At 40.4% G+C, this 27,113-nt stretch overlaps 1 protein-coding gene and 1 long non-coding RNA gene across 2 annotated transcripts in view; both read left to right on the top strand.

The window, feature by feature from the left end:
• The first annotated feature begins 352 nt into the window (after positions 1–352).
• LOC142374390 (uncharacterized) lies at positions 353–794 on the top strand. The gene is made up of 3 exons (XR_012768706.1): positions 353–401; positions 483–598; positions 687–794. It is a non-coding gene; the product is annotated as an uncharacterized LOC142374390 (long non-coding RNA).
• Positions 795–6,434: 5,640 nt separating this feature from the next.
• The window catches only part of LOC142373973 (transmembrane protein 150A-like), a 38,309-nt gene continuing 17,630 nt past the window's right edge, over positions 6,435–27,113 (top strand). Inside the window, exons 1-5 of the mRNA XM_075457459.1 lie at positions 6,435–6,585; positions 10,493–10,581; positions 14,191–14,238; positions 16,788–16,874; positions 19,807–19,874. Coding sequence (XP_075313574.1) covers positions 10,517–10,581; positions 14,191–14,238; positions 16,788–16,874; positions 19,807–19,874 — 268 coding nt within the window. The 5' untranslated portion in view covers positions 6,435–6,585; positions 10,493–10,516. The remainder of the gene's footprint in view (positions 6,586–10,492; positions 10,582–14,190; positions 14,239–16,787; positions 16,875–19,806; positions 19,875–27,113) is intronic.

The following is a 27,113-nucleotide window of genomic DNA, read 5'->3' as shown; positions in this document are numbered from 1 at the left end:
AGGTGACGGAGAAAATAAAACAAAAAGGAAATACTGCCACAGTTAAAAAACAAAGGGAGCAAGCGTGGCAAACCATTGCTGACCGCCTGAATGCGTAAGTGGTGCACAAATCACACTCACCACTCCACTGAAACTATCACAATTAGGCAGTGTTCGAACTACGGGGGACTCGGGGGATCCGAGACCCCCTGAAACTGACACGCGCTCTGAGTCAAGCGCAAGCAAGCAACCAAAATGGACATGGCAGCAACTTTTTATTAAGAATGTGCCTGCCCACACATTGCCTGTACTGTTTTAGCAGTGAAAAAAAAACGCAATTAAAGGACTTGCAAGCATCTTCATCTCCTTTCCTGGGCATAGAAGACTCTGTGACATCAAGGAGGAGTTCTATAGGATTGCAGGTAAGACATTTTTTTTTTAAATTACAGTTACAATTACAATGTTAACATTCAGAGTAAGATACTCATTGCATCGTATTACAGGTTTCCCCAATGTCATTGGTGCAGTGGACTGCACACACATCAAAATAAAATCCCCCTCAGGTGGCCATGAGGGGGATTTTGTGAACAGGAAAAACTTCCACAGCATCAATGTACAGGTGAACATGACTTTTGATAAAGTAAATTAATGAACACTGTACATTGCCTGTGATGTGCATTAATTGGTTTAACATCTTATCATTTCAGATGGTCTGCAATGCTGACTATTTGATCAGTAATGTTGTGGCAAAGTGGCCCGGCTCGGTCCACGACTCCCGAGTGTTTTGGAACTCAGAGATCTATCGGCGCCTATCACAAGGTGAGCCACAGAACCTCTATTGATAACCACTTTTAACATCATGGCTGTGTTAAGACTGTCACTACTTATGAGGTTGTGATGGTAACATTTTGTATTCTCAGGTGAATTCCTGGGTGTATTGCTGGGTGACAGAGGGTACGCCTGCCAGCCTTTTCTGCTCACTCCATTTGCAGAACATCTGGAGGCACAACTGGCATACAACCATGCCCATGCCAGAACAAGGGCCAGGATCGAAATGACATTTGGCCTACTGAAGGCACGCTTTCAGTGTCTGACCCACCTGAGAGTCAGCCCAGCAGGGGCATGTGATATCATTGTGGCCTGTGCTGTCCTCCACAGTGAGAAAGGAGAGGGCCCCCAGAGTGCCAGCTCTCATAGACTGGGACAGTCCTGCCATCTTCCCGGATGACGACTGTGGTCGGCTGGTCAGAGACCAGTATGTGTTACATTATTTTAATTAATATTGCATGTTTATTTAAGTTGGGCCTGCAATGGCAGAGGCATTTTTGTGCTGTATAGGCAAGGCAATTTTATTTGTATTACCATTTTTACAAACAGTTTGTCTCAAACTGCATGCTTTGATTCTGTGCTTTTTGTCTTGTAGAGCACTGTGTGACTTCAGTTTTGAAAGGAGCTGATGGTTTACTTGCTTTGATTCATCCTTGTTCAATAAAGGAACATCATGGTATACTCTAATGTGTATTTATAATTATATGGTGATGTACTTTATGTGTAGTCTGTGGGAAACTAAATTATCTAATGATTGCAAGTTCATCTAAAATCATCAGTTATCTAAAATGATTGTGATTAATGATCACAAATGTTTCAATAATGATAGTGGGTATAGTTAAATGTTTCAACAATATGTTCTAGGCAGTGGAATAAATATTGGTTTCCATTTGTGGCGACCGCTGACTGAGATAAGGAATGAGATTAAATAGATCCTGGATCTTAGCCTGGTCTGGAGCAGGCTAGCTTCACAGAATAAATCTCCATGGTAACTTACGTCTGAACATATCCCACTTCCCTTATCCTACTTTTGTGCAACCGGATCACGGATAAGTTGATCCAGGATAGCCAACATATCCCGGCTTAATCCCTTTATCCTACTTTTGTGCAACGGGCCCCAGAACTCATTAATACAACATGAATAACAGGAAAGTCTCTGAGGACATTACACAGCTTTGGCTTGTGGTCAGATTCTGATAAATTCATGAAGCTAAACTGGTGGTTTGGTGCAGCAAACCGGTCCCAGCAGCTGGACATCAGTGGTTGGACTGGTGGACTAGCTCAGTGAAGAGTAGAGGACATCTGGCTCTGCTGGAGACTCTGAAAACAAACACACACAGTTCCAGCTGCAGGAAACACAACTCCAGGAGAAAGGATTGAAGCTGATTATCTCTGGGACCTTCAGTCAGTCCTGGGAACCTCATCAGTTAAAGTTTCCACTTTTTACTCTGCTTGAATTCTGCAAAGTGCTTTAAAGTGTAGTGGGGAAAAGTGTCTAAGGGTGTTGGTGTAAATGTGTTCAACCCTCCTAAGCCACTATACTGCAGGTAAGTGTCCAGAATAAACAGGACGACAGAGAGATGCATCTATAAATAAATTACATTTTTTATTAACAATGATTTCGGACACAATAGAATAAAAATAGCATCAGAGTTTGTAGACAGTCTATCAACAATAGACCCAGTAACTCTGCAGGCCGCCAATCTTAGATTTCAGAATTATGCATTTAGGACCCAAAACACCACATATCCACAGAGCTACTTAAAGGTGGGGTATGAGATCTTGGAAAAACGGTTCCTGCAAGCTATATTTTTGAAAATACACAACCTTGCCTCTCCCTTCAGCCCACCCCTTGAAACCACGCCTTCAAAACACATGAACGAGTCACGAGTCTGTGAACGCGCAGGGGGGAGGGGGGCTGACGGTCGATTGGCGTGTCAGAATCCAATAGAAGTAACTCTCATCATTACTTCTATTGGTCAGACATTTCCTCTTGCTACACCCTCTACAATGGACTAAAAGATTTAGTTTTTTTCCAAATATTCTATTTTAGTGGGTGCAATGGGGTCGTGAGGAGGTTTTCAGACGATTCAGATGATAAAAAATGCTCCAGAAAACATCACAGACCCCACCTTTAAATATGGCACCAAGTTCACGTCTCACACTACACACAGATGAGGTGCTTAAACAGTTCAAGTCACAGCAAAAAAGGTGCCCCAAATGTACGCCTGGTCTAAAGGCTCTAGCATGGTTGCCGCGTCTGCTAGCGCGGGCGGTGTTGATGACGTCACGATTTCGTGCCCGCTATATATAGTGGCGCAAGTCGATGCGCCAGTAGTTGCAATTTTCTCCGTCACAGAGGTGTCGCTGCTACGTGAAGGTTAGCGCTACTCTACAACCACGAAAGTGGAGAAGAAAACAATGCCGCTGTCAAGAGCAGGAATACTGTAATTAATTATACTGCTGCAGTATTCGGATCATTTTAATTTTTTAATTCAGTTAAAAGAGGTGAAGGTTTGAAACCCCCGGCATCACCACTTTGAGTCTCTGCCCTCTTCTTTGCCTTCACGTATCTGTCCCGTGGCTTCTTCCACACATTCTTACAGAACTCTCCCTCTTTCCCCAAAGTTCTGCCAATCTCTGTCCACCAGTTTGGGGAGTTTACGTGCTCCCTGTGCTGTTTCACTGCAGTTTCGTACAGCTGCCTGTACAAACGCACCTCCTCACTGAGCCTGGTCTCACAACGGTCCATCCGGTCTGTCGTTGTTGGCGCCGCCAAGTTACAAAAATCGACTGGTGCCCGACAACGCGCTGCGCCGTCTTTTCAAGGGAAGCGCCAGGCCTGAAACGTCATTTTGACGTCACGGTGCGACACCGCCGTGACAGACGCGTCAACTATAACTCCGGCTTAAGACGGCTGTCTGAGGAATAGGTTGCTCAATACCAAATAAAAGAATGGATTATGCCCTCTTACTATACAAATGTATTAAAAACGAACAAACAAATAAAGAAACAAAGAGAAAAAAGGCCCGCCCTAACGGACTCCTTATGTGGGGAGAAAAAGCAGCGACAGTCCCGTCTAATGAACAATCCCTTTGTCAGTATGAGGACGCCCGACGAGCCGCGTGTCCCCGTACGCCAATCAGCCCAAACTAATTACATAAAAAAACATATTACACTCGACATTCATTCAGTTTGCATAAACCCTCATGCATCAGTATATAACACTCACATGTACACGCCGTATGTTAGTGAGCAGTGCCCCTGCGTGATCGGGCACGCTAAGGAAATCAGAACGGTAAACAACAATTACCCTGCCACACATTCTGTTCTGCATTTCTAATTTTTATTATTTTATGTTATTGTTGAGTGTTGTACTTTGTGAGTGAAGTTACCGGAGTCAAATTCCTTGTTTGTTTAGTCAAACCTGGCCAATAAAGCTGATTCTGATTCTGAATAGATTGATAACAGACAAATAGGGTGCATAGATATACTTATATTATTATCTATGATCAAAAAATGATCTTTTGCTTTTTGTGAATACAAAAAAATTATATATATAATTTATTTAAAGTATTCCAAAAAATGTAAAATGAACAGAATGAAGAATATTAGAATGCATACACAACAGAAGTTCTGTTGTGTCATATGTAACTACACAATTAAATCGTTGTTCCTTCACCTCAGCCTAAATTCCTTTGCATTGTCCTGGTCGGGTTGCCGTAACTCAGCCATTGGCGCATGCGGCACGCAGATATAGTGTGGCTATATCTAAAAAAAAATACCTACAAAAAACTAAATATATATATATATATGTATATATATATTTCTTTCTTTTTTTTTAACAGAAATTACGGGGAATGTCGGCGCAGGTCGGTGACGTAGAGATAGCAGCGTCCATAGCAACCACCTTAACAACGGTAGAAAACGTGATATTCTTACGTTTTTTTAAGGAGATACCAAAATCTTCGGCGAAACTAATAAAACGAAAGATCGTCTACATTCTCTGAACGAAGATCCTGAAAATATTATGCATAGTTCTCACTAGAAATTCCATCGAAATGCATACAAATGCAGATGCTTTCTTAAAATGTTATGTTTTTCACAGAAAAAAGGTTGACAATCGGCCATTTTCCTTTTTTAGCTGAGGGACAGTTAATTGTCACGTGACCTGGTTGCGAAGCAATGTAAATGAATAGGCCGAATAAAACGTGGTATTGTCACAATTTTGGGGGCCAAATTGTGACAATACCACGTTTTCCCTTGTGGACCAACTTAGCTATGACAAGTATTTCTGTGAGACTGTGTTTGAAGAACTCAGCAGTCACTGTTAAAAAGCCTTATGCCTTATTTATGAACATTTTCTTACCCCCCGCTGCGTCCTGTGAGCAGAGTTCCAGCCTCGCTTTGGTGTTGATGAAGGTAGTCCGGCTAGTTGGCTGGGGCCACAAAAATAAAGCGTTTTGCTTCTCAAAACAATATGCGTTCAAAAGAGTAATACATTTGCATCACAAAATCGTTCTCCAGGAAAAGTCAGACCTCACAATCGCTTGGCCCTATTTTCTCTCCCTTCGTATCACTGCCTGCTGCTGCCTGCCGCGCCTGTTACGGTGTTTGCTGCTCGGAAGCAGGGGAGTGCTCAGTCTGCACGGTCTGCACAGCATGGGATGTCATACAGCTTCATGTCAAAAGAGGCGAACTATCCCTTTAAAGAGGACGTGACTGATGTTCTTACACGGTTTAAATGAAAATGATATGACAGGAACAGAGCCGGCCCAAGGCATATGCCAACTACGCGGTCGCTTAGGGCCCCCACGCCACCAGGGGGCCCCAGAGAGCACCGAGACGTTGTGATAAAAAAAGTAAATATATACATGAAATTAAAATAACATTGAATAATTTAAACGAAATTGTATTACACCAGAATTTTTTTTTTAAATTTTGACAAAATACTAATACTAGGTTAATTTATGCCTCCTGTTGGCTGCTGCCAGCGTTGGGCAAAATTATTTAAGTATTGTATTTATTATTTAAGAATTTGATTTTGATTACAACCTTATTTTTCTGTAAGATAATGTGAATGTCATTTGATTCTATTTTGTATTTGTATTTTGAACATTTTGCACACCATTGCACATCTGAAAGAAATTAATCTATTTAACGTGTTTACTATAAATGCAGTCTCCAGCCTGCTGATGTTACTTTCAAATGGTTAAATTAATGAGCCATACTTATACATCACTCTTTATGTAGAAGTTAATTAAACCATATTTATGAGTTTGCTATCCCTTTAAGGTTAAAAAGAATAATGACACCTGTATAATGTAAGATGATTACAAATAATGCTAATGATTGTGGGTCCGTTACACACATAACAGTGTAGCCTATGAAATAATGAGGCATCTGGAGCTGAGGTGATGGTAGGGGGGGCCCAAATGAAATTCTGCTTAAGGCCCCATAAATGCTTGGGCCGGCCCTGGACAGGAAGGCCTGTAGCGCAACGAGAATCCTTCCAATGAGGGGAGGAAGGTGGGAGTGAGCTGGGAGGAGTCAGAGGTCCCACAGCCCGGCCACAGCGCATCGCTCTGCGGACGGAGGAGAGCTGGGATGCCAGAGGCCGGGAGAACTCAGCCGCTGCGTCCCTCCTGATCCGGATCATCTTCTTGTCGACGATGACATCTGTTGCGGCAGCTCAGACGCAGGAGCTCCGAGTCACGGCAAACTTTTCCTGCAGTTTGGAGGACGCGGAGACTGAAGCTTTCTCTCAGAATAAACGAGGTAAGATCAGACTAAAGGTGTGCGTGTAGAATACCTGAAAAGCATCAGCTGAGCCGCTCTGCTACAGAAAAGACCAAACACAACTTACTCTGTTCAGACTGGGTTTGCAATGCAACAGTTATGTGTTATATAAAGTACTGTTTAACCACTCATTCAAAACTTATAATCTTTTAAAGTGGTCTTAAAGCAACAGTTCTCCAGCTTTCTGAAGGTCTTTCAAAGTTTTTCTTTAGACATTTTCTGCTTTTTCACTCATTTTCAGTCCTTGTAGCTGAGCATTTTCAGAGGAATGTGTTTTTATTTGTTGAGCCACTTAACTCTGAATGAATCATTCAGGCAGGAAAAAGGCTCCTAACTCAAGGGATGAACCAGTGTTGTCCACACAGAACAGAAAACTTAGCAAAGAAGCCATTTTAAATTGGATCTTTAGGCACTTTGTTAAAAGACACATCATTTGTTCCCATTTCTTTAGTTGCATCTGTGAAAAACAGCTTCATAGTTTCAACTTTTTTGTACATTTACGTTAAAACTGCTTTCAGTTACCAAAAGAGTCATATTAATATAAGAAATTCAGTTTAAAAAAAATCCTAATCCTAAAAAATGAACGTTATCACGTCTAAAAGTAGGAAAAAAAACAAACAGACAATAAGAAGAATTATATTTTATTCAAACTCAAGGCCAAGTAAATAAGATTCAATTTAAGGCTTAAAAAAGAAATATAAGATATAATCTAATGACTAATTATGGAACAATTAATATAAATTACATGATTAAACTGTTTTATGCCACCAGAAATGAATAATCTAGAAGCTCTTTGTGGGTTTTAGACTGGAATTAAGATTTGTTCCCATTTCTTTAGCTGCATGTGTGAAAAACAGCAAAGATAACACAGTGTGACAGACAGAAAACAGGATTTCTGCAGCAACAAGGTGATTCCCAAAGAGCTGTTAGCTGAAAACTTGGCATATCTCAGCATGGTGTGCAGTGTGTCCTTAAAACATTTGAGGAAACTGGACAAGTGGAGGACAAAAGAAGAAGTGTCAGGCCTAAAGAACTATCTACAGCAGATGAACAGGAGGAAATCTGACCCAAAGTCACCAAATAAAACAGAAAAAAACACAAAATTAAACAAAAAAACACAAAATAAAACAGAAAAAACACAAAATTAAACGAAAAAACACAAAAGAAAACAAAAAAAACGCAAAAGAAAACATAAAGAAGTGTCAGGCCTAAAGAACTATCTACGGCAGATGAACAGGATCTGAAAGTGATGTCCTTAAGAAAGAGGAAAACATCCAGCAAAGACCTGACACAGGAGCTGAGAGATGCATCTGGACCTTCAGCTGATCCATCTGCTGTTGGCCCAAGCCTCATCAGAAATGGGCTCCATGGAAGGGTGGCTGTCAGGAAGCCGTTCTTAAGGAAGGGAAACAGGGAGAAAAGGCTGAGCTGGGCCAAAGGACACAAGAAGTGGGCTGAAAATCAGTGGCAGCAGGTCTGATGGAGGGATGAATCCTCCCCAGAGCCCGGAGCTCAACATTACTGAAGCAGTGTGGGATCATGTTGGCAGAGAACGCAACAAAAGGCAGCCCACATCCAAAGAAGAGCTTTGGGATGTCCTTCAAGAAGCCTGGAGAACTATTCCTGAAGACTCCTTAAAGAAAGGACAGAAAGCTGTCTGAGAGGGTTCAGGCTGTGCTGGAGGAGAAAGCAGCTCAGAGCAGATATTCACTTTAAAGCTGCTCAGAACTGAACTAACTCTGATTTTAACCTTATAAACCGTGTTTATATTTGTTTTAATAAATCGTATTTCTTTGTTGTTCTGGCAACATATAAAGAAATAAGAAGTGGCTCAATACTTCTGCACAGTGCTGTAAGAAGGATGGCAGATTTCTGGATCTTGTATACAATCAGAAACATTGTGTTTAATATAACCACAAACATATGAAACATATGAAACATATTTGTGGAGGGAGTCGTCACATGTGAGCAGTGGTGGGAAGTATACAGCCGCGCAAAAATACTTCAAAACAAGTCAAAGCTTAGCCTGAAAAAGGAAGAATCTGCAACTGATTTGGTCCTTCTCTGTGATATATTCAGATCGATCTGAGCGGACATGAGATGGTTAATGAGAAAACAGAGATTTTTTTAGGGCAATATTGGATAAAATGAACATTTCTTGAAAATGAAATTTAAATGAGAGGTTTTGATGAATTAAAAACACTCTCTGTTGGAGCTGTTATCATCTCTCAGACATCTGAAACCTGACCTGACTACAAACTGCTTCATTTACAACAGAAGAGGCCTAAAAGATTTGAAACCATGTGTTAATCTTTTACAGCTCGTTGTGTTTATCGTGTAAAATCTTCATCTTAACAGAAACTAAAGCTGACAGCTGAGCGTAGGAAATGGAGAGTATATAATATTTCCCTCTGAAATGTTGTTGAGTGGAAAGTAGCTCTGAGTTACACTTAAATGACTAAATTTAGCTACTAATATCCACCGTTGTACGTGATTTGATTGTATATGATAGAAATTTATCACTTTAATAGATTTTTTTAAAGCATTTATTACTAATTTTGCCAAGTTTACAATCAGAATTTCTACATTTTGTGTAAATAAATACATTTTCTTCTGACAAAATTCGGGAAAATTAAAAAAATAGATAAATAAATTGACCTTTTTGAAGTTGTAAGAAGTAGAGCTTTAAAAACTCAACAGACTTAGTTAAGTGGATGCAGATTTTAAAGGTAAATAAACAACAGTGAATATCGCAGCATTCATCCTTTAGAGGTTCAAATATTTGTAGAATGTTTTATTTCTTTATTGCCCCACCAGTCTTTTGTAGTCAGAAAATTTAATTTTCCTTTATTTCTATCCTTTTTTACTGACGAGTTCTGAACCTGAAGCATACAAACATTTCTTCACATATTCATTAAGGACGTGTCTGAAACCCGGCCCCTGAACTCCAGCCCCTAAAACTCAGCTGGTTTCTCGGTCTAGCTAAAAAAGCCTTTGAACAAAACCGTTTGTATAATAGTAATTCAAGACTGCATTCCTCCACCACGGCTGAATTAAACGTCTTGGATCCAGATGTGTGAACAGATCAATGTGAAAAGTTAATCTCTCCACTTCTGGTGACATTTTCTCCAAAAAATCCGTCCAAAACTACGCGAGTAATTCTGCTAACAGACAGACAGAATTACTGAGTTTGGAGTTAAAGGAGTCGTGCGTGAAGTTTTCTAATTTTAAGGTCAAACTGTGTCTGAGTGCATTAGAAAGTAGAAAATCTGCACAACTTGTGGGGGAAGTGGGTGTAATTAGGGGCCCAGGAGTTCCTGTTTGCCCTCACATGTTAACCTGGCCATGAGGACTTCATCTTAAAGGAGCGCTCCGTCAGTTTTACACATTAAAAGTGTGGAAGTGCAGCTGTGTTTGTGGGAAAAAAGCCAGAGGCAACATTGGTTGTTATTATCACATCACACCTGAATCGCATCCACAGCAGCACATGGGTGCAAATATAATGATTTCTTTTTTTCTTATCCATTATGGTTTAACAACTGCATTCCTTTGCTGATTAATCAGTCAATTATTTAATCTATAAAGTGAAGAAAAACACTCAAATGTTGTTCAAAAAACCCCAAAAAGAAACTCCCAAATATTTAATTTACATTAATGTAAAGCATAAAATAGCAGCAAATCCTCATGTTTCCCAGGCTGAAGTGAGAATATGTTTGTCTTTTTTTGTTTAAACAACTATTTAATTATCATAAATACACATTTTAACAAAGTTTTGTCATTTATGATTGACTCTATGTAATGTGGAGTCGCAAAAAAATGCACAATGGTTGTTTTTTTTATGATAAAAATGTAAACTGTAAAGATTCTTTGTGTCCTGTTCCTTCAGTTGTGTGACGAAGTTGTGATCATCATGTCTCTGTGGATGATCCTTCCTGTCAGCCTGCCCGTCTTCACCATCACAGGAATATGGGTCGTGTGAGTACCTCAGACTTTCCTGAATACGCCGGTCATCGCCGGCTTCTCTTGGTCGGTGACTTGAAGCTGTAAAATGAGTTTGAGCTGCAGACAGTTTGAGTCATTTCACTGAGTCACAGTGTGTAAACCAAACTGCTTTCTGAATATATTGCGCTTAAGAAAGATGACCAATAGTTTAATGGACTTATAACACCCATAACACAGGTAAGATAAATAAAAAGCTCTTCGATCTATGAGGGAAATGAGCTGAATTTAGTCTCTCTTAAAAGAAAAGTCTTGAAAGTACAAAATGTTAATCTTCATAGATGTCCTCTGCTTGTTTTCTAACAACCTTCAAGAGCTCTACAGATTTTACGTATCAGGGCTTTGAAGCATCTCCAGATAATTTGGCGGGTTTTTGCCCTTTGGCGCCCCCTACAGTTGTAGGATGTAATGCGTCTGTCATAAAAACAAACCTGCACATGCACAGCTATACAGATTAATTTATTAGTCTCACAGAGACACTTCCAGACACCACCAACATGTCAAGAGACAATCTGGTGTGATGTTTCAGGACCAAACAAGAATAAAAATGCACGCTTTAAAATACTGGAAATGTTCATAAAAACACTGGTTTGAATCCCGGCTGCAGCACAGCTTATTTACTCCGTGCTCTGTGACAGTCGGCTAACTTCACACGGAGTTTGCTGCAGCTACATGGCAGGATATTTGTCAGATTTTGACGACGTAGATGACAACTTGGAGTACGATGGACGTCCTTACCGGAGTGAGTGAGCTGTGCTGCAGCGGCGTCTACTCTGCTTTGGTTTAAGTTGATGCAGAGCAACTTATGTTTGGTGCTAATTAGCTAAATGCTAACGACAGGATGCTAACATAACAAATGTTAGCTAATATTATAAATGTTAGCATGCTAAAGTCAGCAGTTAGATCTGATAACCGGCTCAAATACAACTTCAGAGAATATAGCCCCGGATAACAACAACACGGCAGCTATGAACCAACAGTGCAATATTAGGCATTCATTCATTAATTCGTCTTAAAGTTTTGCTGAAATAAAGACAGATAGAAGAAGTTATCTTGAACCAATAAGCAGTTTAGGATTACAGTTGTCTATTCACAAGTGTGGTTACACAGTTTATCTATTTTCCCTGCGGAGGTTAAGATGACCTCAAGCGACTGAACAAAGTTCATGCATGTAAAACACGTTTGTTTTTTGGAAGGCTTGTTGTTTATTCTACGACTGTGTAGGAGCAGAGTAATCCTTGAAATTCCTAGAGGTGGATCTGGTCCTGGTGTTTTCCTGGAGTTTGCCCTCTTCATTCCTCCTGTTTTTGCTTTTAGTCACATTAGTCACATCCTGAGCTCCTCAAATGACAACAGAACACAATGAGAGTTGCTTTTGCGTTGGGAATCTTTAACACTAGAGCCAGTATCATTGAGTAGATTTTGACAGCTGACTGGTATAAAATATGAGCTGGTGACATTTAAACTTCCAACAGTGTCTACTAATGCAGTTGCAATGATTTAAAATGCTGCTTCATAAGCATTGGTTTGTTGTCATCTAAGTTAAAACCAAATCAGTTGTTCTGCCCTGGACATTCCCTCATTATCAGTGATCAATAGAGGCATTTTTCAGTGTACTAACAATAGTTGAAAGCTTGTTTATCGGATTAGTGTCTCTTATCTGTGGTGCAATAGGTCTTTTTGGTTGTTTTGAAAGAAACTGTGATGTGCAACACTAATTTCACTTGATATATTTAAAAGAAGACACATGCTCTCTTATCAGCTCCAGTAAAATAGCTTTGCATGATTCACACCTCCAGCACTTTTTGCGACCCTAAGGAGGTTCAGCGCCCAAATTTCTATCATCTGCACTTTGTTGGTATATCGTGCTTATGTTAGATATATAAAGAAATTCGTCATGAGCTAACTTCGGCTCAGCACTAAAAGTAGATAATGACACTTCACTGAAGTCTGAATCCTGAGTTTTGGCTCTCATTTATTGCTTCTTAAACCGTTATTGTTGCGTTTACTATGAACATCCAACTTTAACTATGTGACAGGTTAACAGAACCTTATAGTCGATGTTAGTATTTCTCTGAAGTTGTATTTGAGCTGGTTATCAGATCTAACTGCTGACTTTAGCATTTAGCATGCTAACATTTGTTATGCTAGCATAATGTCTTTAGCATTTAGCTACTTAGCACCAAACATAAGTTGCTAGACATCAACTTAAACCAAAGCAGAGTATAAATTAACCATTTCACCTGTTGATGGGAGTTTATTTCATGCTGTAGGGAACATAAATGTTTGTGCTGAATGACCAAATCACCAAAATTCAGAAGGATTCATCAATCGGGAAACATGTCCAGACCCAAAAGTTGATAGAAATCCGTCCTGTGGACCAAAGAGGTGGACAAAGTAAATACTGTTTGTTGTTTCAGACCTATCTGCTGTTGAGTCACTTGTAGCATGTGCTTTATGGCATGTCTAATGAATTAGCTGTAAGATTTAAGAGATTATGACACCTATGGTGTCATGGTGCAGGTTAAAAACCAAACCAGCAGGCTCTGTGCACATATGACGAAGACGAGCTAAAATTAGTTTGAGCTGAGTCTGTTATTAATCTCTGTGACGGCATGTGCTACTGGGATGTAAGGCTGAACTTGTGTTGCAGTGTACCTGATTTAGTTTATGAAAAACAGCAATTAAACAGGTGTTGATTTTACAGCTGAAACAACGGCTGTGTTCGAAACCGCATACTACATACTTCCATACTACATACTACATACTGCATACTACATACTTCCATACTTCCATACTGCATACTACATACTTCCATACTACATACTTCCATACTGCATACTACATACTTCCATACTACATACTTCCATACTGCATACTACATACTACATACTTCCATACTACATACTTCCATACTGCATACTCATCGATCAGACAGTATGCAGAGCGTTTACCCACAATGCATTGCGCTCCTGCCCGAGCCGAAATCAGCCGGCCTGAAGCTGATTTCGCTTAAGCTCTAAACTCTGTAAACTTTAGCAACATTTGAAACGTTGTCAGGCGAGAAAGTAGTCGTTTAAATCCCCAACGTGTTGAAAACCTGACAAAATACCGGCTATTTACAATTTTGTTCCCACGAATTCGGCGCTACTAAAGCTAGCCGCAGTGAGCAACGCACTTCCGGTTATTTTCACAAAATAAAATACCTGTTGCCTTTTATCACAGGGAAAGCCATTACCATACAATTGGTGCTTTTTTTTTTAAAACAGGAAGTGAACCTACCCTCGTTGTAGCTAGCTTGAAACTGCCGTTTTGACAGGAAATGACGATCGGCGACGGCACGTTACGTTGCATCTTGGGTAGTTTGAGTATGAGCAGTAACCTCATGATGCATACCCAACATTTCGGCGAATCTAGTATGCATCCGGGAACTTCTCGCTTACTAAAACTCGCATACTAACTCAAAAAGTTAGTATGAGTAGTAGGAGTAGTAGGAGTAGTATGCAGTTTCGAACACAGCCAATCTCTTCTGAAACTTGTTTTGATTTCTTTGACCAAACATTTTCGTCTCCTTCACCTTTACAGATATGCGATGGCCCTCTACAACCAGCATGTCTGCCCTGTACACAACTGGTAAAATACACATGCAAACACATACAAATACTTTGAATTTTTACATCAGTAATTCAGTGGAAGCGTGTATGAGGAGCTACAAATCGCAGCTCTCTTAACATCTTTTAAGCAGCTGGCGTTTTTTGCAGGTGTTTTCAGAGGAAAAATCTTCTGTACAGAACTTTCTCAGCAATAAACGTGCACAGTTAGAGAATAACAGGCACACAGAGTGAAGAACTCACCAGCTAAAGAGTCAGATATCCCCCCCCCCCCCAGAGGGGAGGTGGTGACCAAAAACAGAGCTAACATTAGTGCAGCAATGCAGGGTTTTTATACACAGATAAACCTGCCAAAACATGGTGCTTGACTCTTTTAACACTGCCCAAAAGCCCAGTGATTTTCCTCAGTGCTCCAGTACCATGCATTCCAACTGTCCAACACAACAGGATAACATTTGATTATCCCTACAGGCTGTTCTGGGCAAAAACATTCTGATATGTTGGACTCTTTTGGTTGTCCCATGTATACGTTACACACAGGACTGTATGCAGGTTGTACCTCTGCTTGATGAATTAGAAAAAAAAGAAGCTATTTGGTGTTTTTACGGGTTTATTGTCTGGTGTGAAAGAGCCTTTTGTCTTCATATACAGCGTTTAAATGTAGAGCATAAAGTGCTTTTAGTGCAAATAAGAATCCCATAAGAATAAGTGTGTGGGTGGAAGTAGGGAGGGAGATTTTAGACTTCTTTAAACTAAACTTGTAGCAGGGATAAAGAATGCAAACAGATGGTTTGCAAATGGAAAGAGGAGGCGCTTCTTATGGAGCAACCTCTGTGGTATGTGAAGCCTAAATACTGATTCTTATCACCTGTACCTTCCCAACTGGTACCAAAACCACACAGACAAACCAAAAAGCACATTGATTGCAGTTATCTTGTGTCAAAAAGGTGTTAGAAACTTAATATGCAGAAAGACTTTGGTCTTAAATGTGACATCTATCTGAATGCCGTCTCTTTAACAGTTTGATAAAGCCATTGATATTGTTGACCACATTGCATTTTGACCAAATACACTCAGAAACTAAACATTCGGGGCCCCTTTTCAAGGTGTTAAGAGATTATTTCAGCTCCGGGTCTTTTGCATTTCCACTGAGATAAAGTGTAAATTAGGCAAATTAAGTCCATTAATGTGTGAACATTTCTCCCTGCTGGAGTGTCAGGGCTCACAGGACACCAGGAAGTCTGCTTCATTTGCATTAACTTTAACTCTGTTAATGTTTCACACATTTTAATCTGGGTGTTTTTATATATAACAATTGTTCACTTAACATTTTATTGCTCTAATTGCCTGTTTTATATTTGCATGCTCAGGGCCACACTTGATTGAAGCTGCCATGACTGACTGAGTCCGACTCTTTACAACAGTAACAACTACCCCTGTGGTAGAACTGATAGTTCGCCGATCTTGTGAACAAAATTAGATTAAATTGCGACTGAAAGGAAAAAATAAAACAGATTTATAATCCCCCTCCAGTGATTTCTGGGTTTCCTCCCAGCTAGGGTGAGCAATTTTATCGAAACTGTGATATATATTGATTTTTTGTTTCCCGATAAAGTATCGATTTAAAAATAAACAAATTAATAAAAGCGAACTTTATTTAAAAGTCAGATGTTACAATTGGTGAAAACACAGAACATTAATATAATACAATACAATGCTAGGATGTAAATTGGAGATAAACTCAGTGGGGTCGCATGGCACTGAAAGGATCGGATAATTGGCTAAATTACAATAAGACTGAGTTGAGCGAGGGTAATTATCCTTGGATATATGGCGGTGAATGAATCGGATCAAACTCAGGCATTGGAGAAAAATGGAGAACGCAGAGCCAGATGAAGCTACGTCCCTCTACATTTGGTCTGTGATGAGCTGCTTGTTGCACAAACTCGATGCCCAACGGAGCATTCTCCATCGCGTTGTTTGTTTCTTTCTGACGGCGACAACAACAGGAATATCGTCTCCTTTGACTTCCGGGTCACGTCCCCGGGAAAAAATTCTAAATCTAATTCTAATTCTAAAAAGTCTAATTGACCACGTGCTTCACCGTCTGCAAACATGTTTAGTGTGACTTTCAACCGAGTTATCTCGGGGTCCAATCGCGAGTAACCCGATCCGATCCAATTTCTTGTCAGATTAAGGTGTCTACATGCACTTAATAACTCAGTCTTATTGTAATTTAGCCAATAATCCGATCCTTTCAGGGCCTCTCACCTGAATATATTTTGGGTTAATTTTCTACTGTTGTTTGCGTAGAATTCGAGCGATGATGTCACACGTGTTCCAGCTGAGACTCAACCATGAGTTTCTACACATTTCCTAACTTTAGTGGTCCATCGCGAAGGGCTCATTGTGAAGATATGAGGGGAAAAAAGGACCTTTTCAAAGTTTCAACATGTCCAGTCAGGCCCATCGGAGTGTTTGAACTTGAGAAGAAGGGGAATCAGCTGTATTTATGTATCCAATATGTATCTGCGGTCTGAAGTGAGTGTGTTCATATGTATGTGCTTGCAGGCTTTATAATGAGTCCTGTGAGGAGCAGCTGCCTTTACAGAGAGGACCCGTGCTGTGCTGCACCCTGGACAACATACCGCTCATCAGGTCAGCGCAGTCACCTGTGCAGGTGTTACAGGATGAGTTTAGGAACGTTTGCTGGGTGTTTACATGAGAAAATCCTGGTTTGTCTGGTTTTCATGGACACAGAGTCCTAGCTTTCGTAAAAAATAACACGATACAATGTGGAAACAGACCGAACAGCCTGTTTAAATCGTTTCAATGAAACAAATCTAATAAAACACTCACGGTATGCGACCAAGCATATCAGATAACTTAAAAAATATACGTTTTCAGTAGGTCTGGGCAAGTTAACTCGTTATTATCGCGTTAACGTATTGATTATTCAACACCGATAAATATTTTATCGGGCATTAACGCAGGTTATATTCTTTAAAAAAAAATGTTTTAATTAAAAATAAAAAAAAATAAAATAAAATTTGGGGGGGGAGCTTTTTTGCCTTTAATGGATAGGGAGGAACGACTATAGCCTCTTGTACATGGGGCACCTGCTCAACCCACTACGCAACAAACTGTCCCTGTTTTATTATTTATTTTATTTTGTAGAAGTCTGTTGCTCACAGGCTTTTATTTTGTAAAAGTCTGTTGCTGTCTGCTGTGGAACAGGAAAAGAAAGTAATCGGCGGATCCACCAAACATGGAGAAGGGTACGGAACTTTTACTCGGCCATTTTCATTTTAAAGTTCTTCCAGACGGCGGAGTCGACAGAACCAAAGTCATCTGTAAACACTGCCAAGTTGAATTGTCTTCTCAGCGTAGTAGTTCCAGTCTAAAATATCACTTAAAGGCAAAACACACAACTGATAGCAGCAAGTCATTCAAGGAAACAGACAGTGGAGCGAGGCTTCTACATAAAAACTACAGAAAGATGCTGATGTTAAAAGTGTGTTTGCACAACAAATGTTATGGCACTTTCATTCATATGGCAGCACATTTAAAATAAAGCTAAATGCTAAAAGCTATACGCTACTTTTGAATTCATTTTTGGATTTTGCGTAGAAATGCGATTAATCGTGATTAATCAGGGAAATCATGTGATTAATTAGATTAAAAATTTGAATCGTTGCCCAGCCCTAGTTTTCAGTCATTTACTGTGCTTTTAATAAAGGGTTGCTTTATTTCTGCTCAGTTCAGGATCATGGGAGCTCCCCCAGCAGTCTGGGCCTAAAGCAGCTTAACTATGGGATGTTTCAGGGTCACCTGAGCCATCCCTAACTATAAGCGTTATAAAAAAGGAAAGTTTAAGACTAATCTTAAAGGAGTGTCTGCTTGCTGAACCCAAACTGGCAGCTGGTTCCACAATATACATCCATATATTCCACATATATGGCTCCTAAGAGCTCACTTTTAATTCATGGTTGCGGCTTATCTTCACCATAAAGAGGCCCATGTTAACCCAGTGCTGTTCCCCACATGCCGGACAGCCTGAAAGATGGACGAAGGATCAGATTATTGGCTAAATTACAATCAGGATGAGTTATTAAATTCATGTAGACACCTTAATCTGACTAAGAACTGGATCGGATCGGATTCAGACCCCGAGATAACTGAGTTGAAAGTCACTCTAAACCTGCTTGTAGACGCTGAAGCACGTGGTGAATCAGACTTTGCGTTCTGCGCATGCTCCAGATGTTTTCCCGGGGTCGTGACCCGGAAGTCAAAGGAGACGATATTCCTGTTGTTGTCGCCGTCAGAAAGAAACAAACAACGCGATGGAGAATGCTCCGTTGGGCATCACAGACCAAATGTAGAGAGACGTAGCTTCATCTGGCTCTGCGTTCTCCATCTTTCTCCAACGCCTGAGTTTGTTGTTGTTGTTGGTGGTGAAGAGGTCACGGGCATCAATTGGGTACGGCAGCTGCCACACCTTGGCTCCAGGGAAAAATGGAAATGTTCGTTTTTCTTTAAAAAAAAAAAAGAATTTATGGAATTACTCTGTGTCAATTTGAATTGATTATTCTATTATTTAATACATATAAATGAACTACAATTGAAACACAATCAATTTATCTAAGTATCATCTTCCCCAACACTTTGTATCCCCTTTTGTACCCCCCCCCCCCTTTCCTCCCACGAGATGACGGAGCCTGGAGGTCAAAGCTGATGTTATTAGCGGGATTTGTTGTTTGCAAATTAATGTAACATATGAAAGAAAAGAGAAAACTTTACATTTATTTATCACCAAAAGAAAGGCAGGTGATGATGGGTCCAATGTTGCCCCAGCGGCGGAGGAAGGAGGAGCAGGTAGTGAAGGCGGGATTCAGGCTGTTAACGAGGCTAATGCTAATGCTAATGCTAACAGGGAGACGGAGACGAGTCCATTGTTATGTTAGCGGGGTGTGAGTGAGACTGCATTTGCACACAGATAAGCTACATAGCAGACTTTTGTGGTGATTACTTGCTGTATATTTATTGATTGATACTGTAGTCATGTGACTATAGTGACCTCGCCGTACCTTAGCTTTGGCTGAATTGACGCCGCTGGAAGAGGTCAACAGGAAGTGGCTCTATTAGCAATAGTTGGAATGGGTACAGCGCCACCTATCATGACACGCTTTGTGCCTATGATCCGATTCATTCACCTCCATATATCCAAGGATAATTACCCTTGCTCAACTCAGTCTTATTGTAATTTAGCCAATAATCCGATCCTTTCAGAGCCATGTGACCCCACTGAGTGAAGATGTGCTCCGTCTATAAGACTCATAAATTTATATCTTTCCCAAACTCAACAGTTGAAAACGTATTGGTTTAATTCTAGTACCTTTGAGTAGCTAAAGGAACATTTCTCATGACTATTTATAAGAATGCTACAAGATCAAGAAAAAACAGGGCAGGAGGTAGATGACAGCAAACACAGGAGTTCACGGTTTGAACTATGAGAACTTTATTAAACTTGCACTTTAGCCCCTCTGAGCCCACATTAAGCTCTCTGTTCTCTTCTCTGTCTCTATTGTAGTAAATGTGGAACTCTGCCACCTGAAAGTTGCTTCTTCAGCCTCATATGCAGCACTGGATCCTTCATGGGTGAGTACCAGCACAAGGTTTTCACTCAGAAACATGTACTCAGAGATAAGCAGAGTTTTAAACCTCCACACTCCGCTGCCAATCGAACCAGACTCTTTGCATTTAAGACCTCAGGCTTGTTTTTTCAGCTGTAGTGTCTCCAGCCAACTCTCCATTTGTCTGAATCACTGCCAAGTCCTGGTTAAGACCTCAGTCTGAGGGAAAATTTGACTCCATACCATGAATGGTTGTGTTTTTTATGCCGTGTACAACCCACAAGCCCTCGCTGACCAGAGGGGCAGCTCCAGAGCTGCTTTAAACCATCTATTTTGGGTGGTCTTCTCAGGGTTTTTTGCCTGTTGTGCAGAGTACACGTTGGTTTTATGTCTCCATTGGCTTTATGGATGTTTGTTAGGATTCTTACTACCAAGGAATTTACCACAGTAAGCTGCAATCTACTTAGATTTTTAAAGGGAAGCTTACAGGGCTGTGAAAAAGGCTGCAGGGGCTTCGGCAGCTTGTTAAATGGGATTCTGTCACTGATAAGAGGAGGAGAAGAGACACTTTTATCTGCTTTTGCCTTTTACAATAGATATGGAGATGAATCGCAGTCTTCACACTGGAAAAAATGCCCCTCCAAAAATAAGTTAAAAAAAACAAAAACAAATACGAGACGTTTTTGCTTGAAATAAGCAAAAAAAATCTGACAGTGGAACTAGTGAAAATCGGCTTGTCGAGATTTCTTGAAATAAGATGTGACATTTAGGACTTTTGAGATAAAAGTGATCTTGAAATTAGCTTAAAAACCTCTTCAACTGAAAAAAAAAAGCTTGTTTCATGTGAAATCCGACTGAAAACAATTTGTTTTCAAGACTTTTTCACTAAACAAGATATTCCAGATGTATTGTCTTCAAACAAGTCCCTATATCTGGCTGAAATGGTACTTGTTAGGCAGTTGTGTCTTATATCAAGTGGAATGAGATACTCAATGACACAAATATACTTGGTAAGATTTAGATTTTTTTCCAGTGCAACTCCTCATACTGCTCAATGATGGGTTTTTTATTATAAAGTACTGAACAAAATACTCAAACCACTCATTTCTTTATATTTTCCTTCCAAGCAGACAGACCTTTTTCCATCTTTCTGAAGGTATTTCAGAGTTTTTCTTTGGACATTTTCTGCATTTTCACTCATTTTCAGTCCTTGTACCTGAGCATTTTCAGTGGAATGTGTTTTTTCTTTGTTAAGCCACTTAACTCTGACCTATGAATCATTCAAGCAGAAAAAGGCTCCTAACTCAAGGGATGAACCAGTGCTGTGTCCACACAGAACAGACAACTTAGTTTAGCGGTTTTTTACTTTTTACTCACTCTTGCGTTGTGTATTTCACAGAAGAAGACGGTCACTGTATAAACAAAAAAAGACAAAAATTACCGTCGACATTTATGAAAAAGAACGTGCGAGGTCCGACTGCTGTTTTCCCCCGGGGTGCACAACTTTAATATCCAGGGGTGCTGCATTTAAGTACCATAGGACTAAGTTTGAGTGTTGTGTGAAGAGTTTTTATGGCAAGTGGAATCACACTACACCTCAACTCTGTTACATTAGCAAAGAAGCCATTTTAAACTGGATCTTTAGGCACTTTGTTCCCAGCAGCCTGTCACAGAGACACATCATTTGTTCCCATTTCTTTAGCTGCATCTGTGAAAAACAGCTTCATAGTTTCAATTTTTTTGTACATTTACGTTAAAACTGCTTTCAGTTACCAAAAGAGTCAAATTAATATAAGAAATTCTGTTTTAAAAAAAATCCTAATCCCAAAATAATGAACGTTATCACATCTAAAAGTAGAAAGAAAAAAAAAAGACAGTAATAAGAATTATATTTTATTCAATATCAAGACAAAGTAAAAAAGGAATATAAGATAATCTAATGACTAATTATGGAACAATTAATATAAATTGTTTTATGCCACCAGAAATGAATAATCTAGAAGCTCTTTGTGGGTTTTAGACTGGAATTAAGATTTGTTCCCATTTCTTTAGCTGCATGTGTGAAAAACAGCAAAGATAACACAGTGTGACAGACAGAAAACAGGATTTCTGCAGCAACAAGGTGATTCCCAAAGAGCTGTTAGCTGAAAACTTGGCATATCTCAGCATGGTGTGCAGTGTGTCCTTAAAACATTTGAGGAAACTGGACAAGTGGAGGAAAAAAGAAGAAGTGTCAGGCCTAAAGAACTATCTACAGCAGATGAACAGGATCTGAAAGTGAGAGGAAAAAACTCCAGCAAAGACCTGACACAGGAGCTGAGAGATGCATCTGGACCTTTAAGCTGATCCATCCATCCATCCAAACCATTTACCTGAGTGATCCGACTGAAGCTGCCTGTATTCCCTCTCTTCAAACACTCATTGAAGTGACAGTGAACACCTGGTTTGTGCAGTTTTCTGAGAAAATGCAGGAATTTGGGGAATCTCTAACAAACCCGTTAACCTGTGTGAGCTTAGGGCTTTTCTCTGGTTTCCAAAGTCTCTGCTCATGCTCTCTTCATCACAACTCTATGACACAGAACTGGCTTTATTATGATTTCACTGAAGACCAGATGATACATCAGGACAGATTTTTACTTTTCTGTCAGTTCGTGCTGCTTTTACACCTCCTTACTTATTGTTAGAGACATCTAGGGTAACATTTCTTTGCGTGGAAGTCTTCATACTCACAAGATTACAGAGATGCTTCCACTAACGACAGACTTTGGAATGAAATCTGTCCGAAAGGACGACATTCACACTAAAGCTGGATTTGATGAACCGCAGAAGTGTGACTCAGAATCACAAATATTACAGTAGAGTAAAGGGATATTTTACTAAAATAAATCTGTCTGTAATTGTCCATAAAAGGAATCAGGAGAACACTTGTTTAGGTTGTTTTTCTCTTGGCTTTGCCCCCAAAATATTCAGTTCCTGACTGAATGTGCAGAGAAGGGGTTCAGCTGCATGTCGACAGCTGGGTGGGTGCTTTCCTTCGCTCCGCAGGCTGTCACCCACCTGATGAAAATGGCGAGTTTAGATGAAGAGGCAGGCGGCTGTGGCTCAGTGGTTAGAGTCCGATAACCGGAAGGTTGGCAGTTCGATTCCCATTGAGAATTCCCACGGCTCAAAAAGATTGGTAGACAGCTGGAGGCGTGGCAGTGCACGGCAGTCCAGTGTATGGCATCTGTCTCCATGAGTGTGTGACCCTGTGCGTGTGCGCGTGCGTGTGCATGTGCGTGTGCATCAGGTGCCAACCTGGATGGGTCAAATGCAGTGGAGTAATTTTGTGTGACCACATGACATTAAAGTAATCTTAAAGATTTGGATGTTGCAGTAAGGCAGATCTGCCTGATTCTTTCAGTGCATTGAAGAAGCTTTGAAGCATTAAAGGGATAGTTCGCCTCTTTTGACATGAAGCTGTATGACATCCCATATTAGCAACATCATTTCTGAACATCTTCTTACCCCCTGCTGCGTCCTGTGAGCAGAGTTCCAGCCTCGTTTTGGTGTTGATGAAGGTAGTCCGGCTAGTTGGCTGGAGTTTAAAAAATAAAGCGTTTTGCTTCTCAAAACAATATGCGTTCAACAGAGTAATACATTTGCATCACAAAATCGTTCTCCAGGAAAAAGTCAGACCTCACAATCGCTTGGCCCTATTTTCTCTCCCTTCGTATCACTGCCTGCTTGTCACGGTGGGTGGATAGGCAGGACACGGATGCGGCCTTCAAAAGGTAAGAGCACACTTGGTTTATTTAAAAAATAACAAAAGTCAAAACCAAGCGCGGCTGAGCCGGATATCAAAAACCTAAACTGTGGAATAATTACTTGACCAAAACAAAACAAAACACTTGACATAGCATGGATAAATACTTAGCTTAAATTCGGGGTCGTGGCATGGCATGAGGGAAAAAAAAATCAGGAACAAGGTAGGTGTGTAGGTAAGTAGGTAGGGAAATCACAAAATCAGATGACAGGGGAGACTGGAAACTAAATAGGGAACTGGGAGTGATTAGTGACTGGGTGCAGCTGGTGGGGAATGAACAAGTGATATGCGTGAAACTAATGAGCAAATATGGGAAGTGAGGGGAAACTCAATGGCAAGACTAAAAACATGAACTGAAAACCAAAACATAACCTAAAACATGATAAAACATAAAACTAAAAACATGGGGAAAGTCCCGTGGGCGTGACAGTGCTGCCGCCTGCAGACAGCCGCGTCTGTTACAGTGTTTGCTGCACAGTCTGCACAGCAGGCAGTGATATGAAGGGAGAGAAAATAGGGCCAAACGATTGTGAGGTCTGACTTTTTCCTGGAGAACGATTTTGTGATGCAAATGTATTACTCTGTTGAACGCATATTGTTTTGAGAGGCAAAACGCTTTATTTTTTAAACCCCAGACAACTAGCCGGACTACCTTCATCAACACCAAAACGAGGCTGGAACTCTGCTCACAGGACGCAGCAGGGGGTAAGAAGATGTTCATAAATGATGTTGCTGATATGGGATGTTACACAGCTTCATGTCAAAAGAGGCGAACTGTCCCTTTAAAGTGGTTGTGCACGGTCAGTCAGTCTTGTTTGTTCCGATAATTCCATTCGACAAAATCTCTATAGAGACAATAGGTGAGAGATGATGGACTAAAGTCATCTCTTGTTGTAATCTGGGGCTGTACAAATGAAATAAAATTGAATTGAATCAAACATTTGATGAACTTAACCTTCGTGAGCCAAAAGAAACAAATAGAATCTACAACAAGGGTTATATAATTTATAATATTTATCTGTCCACCCAGGCCTTTCAGCTCCCAAAGAAAGCAGCAGGCTTCACAATCCCCACATCAAAAGCTTTCCCTCTTTTTGATTCTGTTCCCAATACTCAGTTTCTGTTTGTGGAGGAGTTTGTTTAACTCCAAGGTGTGGTGTGAGCGGAGATTAGATGAATAGTAATGGTTGGAGCCCATCGGATCCGAGCGTCGGCCCTCGCTGAGTCGGGCAGATAACCCAGAACCCATAACACGGATTCTTTCAGCCTTGTGCGCTCCATCATCAAAAAGCCGAGCGCAGAGTCTGCTGCTGGACAGGAACATCAAAACAGTCGCTCTCTGCAGCTTGTAGTGTGATGAGCACCAGATGTGCACGCCGCGAGGGTCGCATGGAAGTGTGGGAGAGCGGCGTGAGACTGCTGTGAGGCTTTGATGGAGCCGCTCGACAAACAGACGTCAGGAATCTGCTCACACAGAGATCTGCAGCATCATCCCTTCACCACAGGAAGAGGAAACTCTGAGCAGGCTGCTCCCATGATGCTGACTCAGGTCCGTTCTTTGGGCTTTGAGTTCAGAAACATTTTTATCAGAATCTTTAGGAAACTCAGTTGAAGCGACGGGGGAGAAATTTCTCTTTCAGGGACGGACGTGGATACCAGAGATGGGGACTCGAGTCACTGTGACTTGGACTCAAGTCGACTCGAGTCGCTGTTTTGATGACTTGTGACTTGACTTGACAAAAAATAAAAGACTTGAGACTCGACTCGGACTTGGAAGTTAAAGACTCGGCACTTGATTTGAGACACGATGACTTGAATGACTTGAGTGTTAAGCATCTAGCATAACTTTGAACTTTGTTCGTCATTTGAAGATCCATTCTGACCAGTAAGTGCACGTCAAATTAGCTAATATTAGCCTGTTAGCCTAGTCGGTAGTTAGCTAACGTTAGCTTGATATGATACGGGGTGGACAGGTTGGACACATTGGCCAATGATGTTTACTGACAGTTACTTATATCTTGTCTTTTCACTTTATTAAGATCAGATTCTGCAGGTAAAACTGCAATAATAAGGTGACTTGCCTAAAAAAAATGACTTGGGACTTACTTGAGACTTGAAAGCTAAGACTTGAGACTTACTTGAGACTTGAAAGCTAAGACTTGAGACTTACTTGAGACTTGAAAGCTAAGACTTGGGACTTACTTGAGACTTGAAAGCTAAGACTTGGGACTTACTTGAGACTTGAAAGCTAAGACTTGAGACTTACTTGAGACTTGAAAGCTAAGACTTGGGACTTACTTGAGACTTGAAAGCTAAGACTTGGGACTTACTTGAGACTTGAAAGCTAAGACTTGGGACTTACTTGAGACTTGAAAGCTAAGACTTGAGACTTACTTGAGACTTGAAAGCTAAGACTTGACACTTACTTGAAACTTGAAAGCTAAGACTTGGGACTTACTTGAGACTTGAAAGCTAAGACTTGACACTTACTTGAAACTTGAAAGCTAAGACTTGGGACTTACTTGAAACTTGAAAGCTAAGACTTGGCACTTACTTGAGACTTGAAAGCTAAGACTTGACACTTACTTGAAACTTGAAAGCTAAGACTTGGCACTTACTTGAGACTTGAAAGCTAAGACTTGGGACTTACTTGAGACTTGAAAGCTAAGACTTGGGACTTACTTGAGACTTGAAAGCTAAGACTTGGGACTTACTTGAGACTTGAAAGCTAAGACTTGGGACTTACTTGAGACTTGAAAGCTAAGACTTGGGACTTACTTGAGACTTGAAAGCTAAGACTTGGGACTTACTTGAGACTTGAAAGCTAAGACTTGACACTTACTTGAAACTTGAAAGCTAAGACTTGGGACTTACTTACTACTTGAAAGCTAAGACTTGAGACTTACTTACTACTTGAAAACTAAGACTTGAGACTTACTTACTACTTGAAAACTAAGACTTGAGACTTACTTACTACTTGAAAACTAAGACTTGGCACTTACTTGAGACTTGAAAGCTAAGACTTGAGACTTACTTACTACTTGAAAACTAAGACTTCGCACTTACTTGAGACTTGAAAGCTAAGACTTGAGACTTACTTACTACTTGAAAGCTAAGACTTGAGACATACTTACTACTTGAAAACTAAGACTTGGCACTTACTTGAGACTTGAAAGCTAAGACTTGAGACTTACTTACTACTTGAAAGCTAAGACTTGGGACTTACTTGAGACTTGAAAGATAAGACTTGAGACTTACTTGAGACTTGAAAGCTAAGACTTGAGACTTACTTACTACTTGAAAGCTAAGACTTGAGACTTACTTGAAACTTGAAAACTAAGACTTGGCACTTACTTGAGACTTGAAAGCTAAGACTTGAGACTTACTTACTACTTGAAAGCTAAGACTTGAGACTTACTTACTACTTGAAAACTAAGACTTGAGACTTACTTACTACTT

The sequence above is a fragment of the Odontesthes bonariensis genome, chromosome 23, assembly GCF_027942865.1.
Source record: "Odontesthes bonariensis isolate fOdoBon6 chromosome 23, fOdoBon6.hap1, whole genome shotgun sequence".
NCBI lineage: Eukaryota > Metazoa > Chordata > Actinopteri > Atheriniformes > Atherinopsidae > Odontesthes > Odontesthes bonariensis.
Note: the sequence above shows the minus strand (reverse complement) of the source record. Positions and strands in the feature narration are given on the sequence as shown.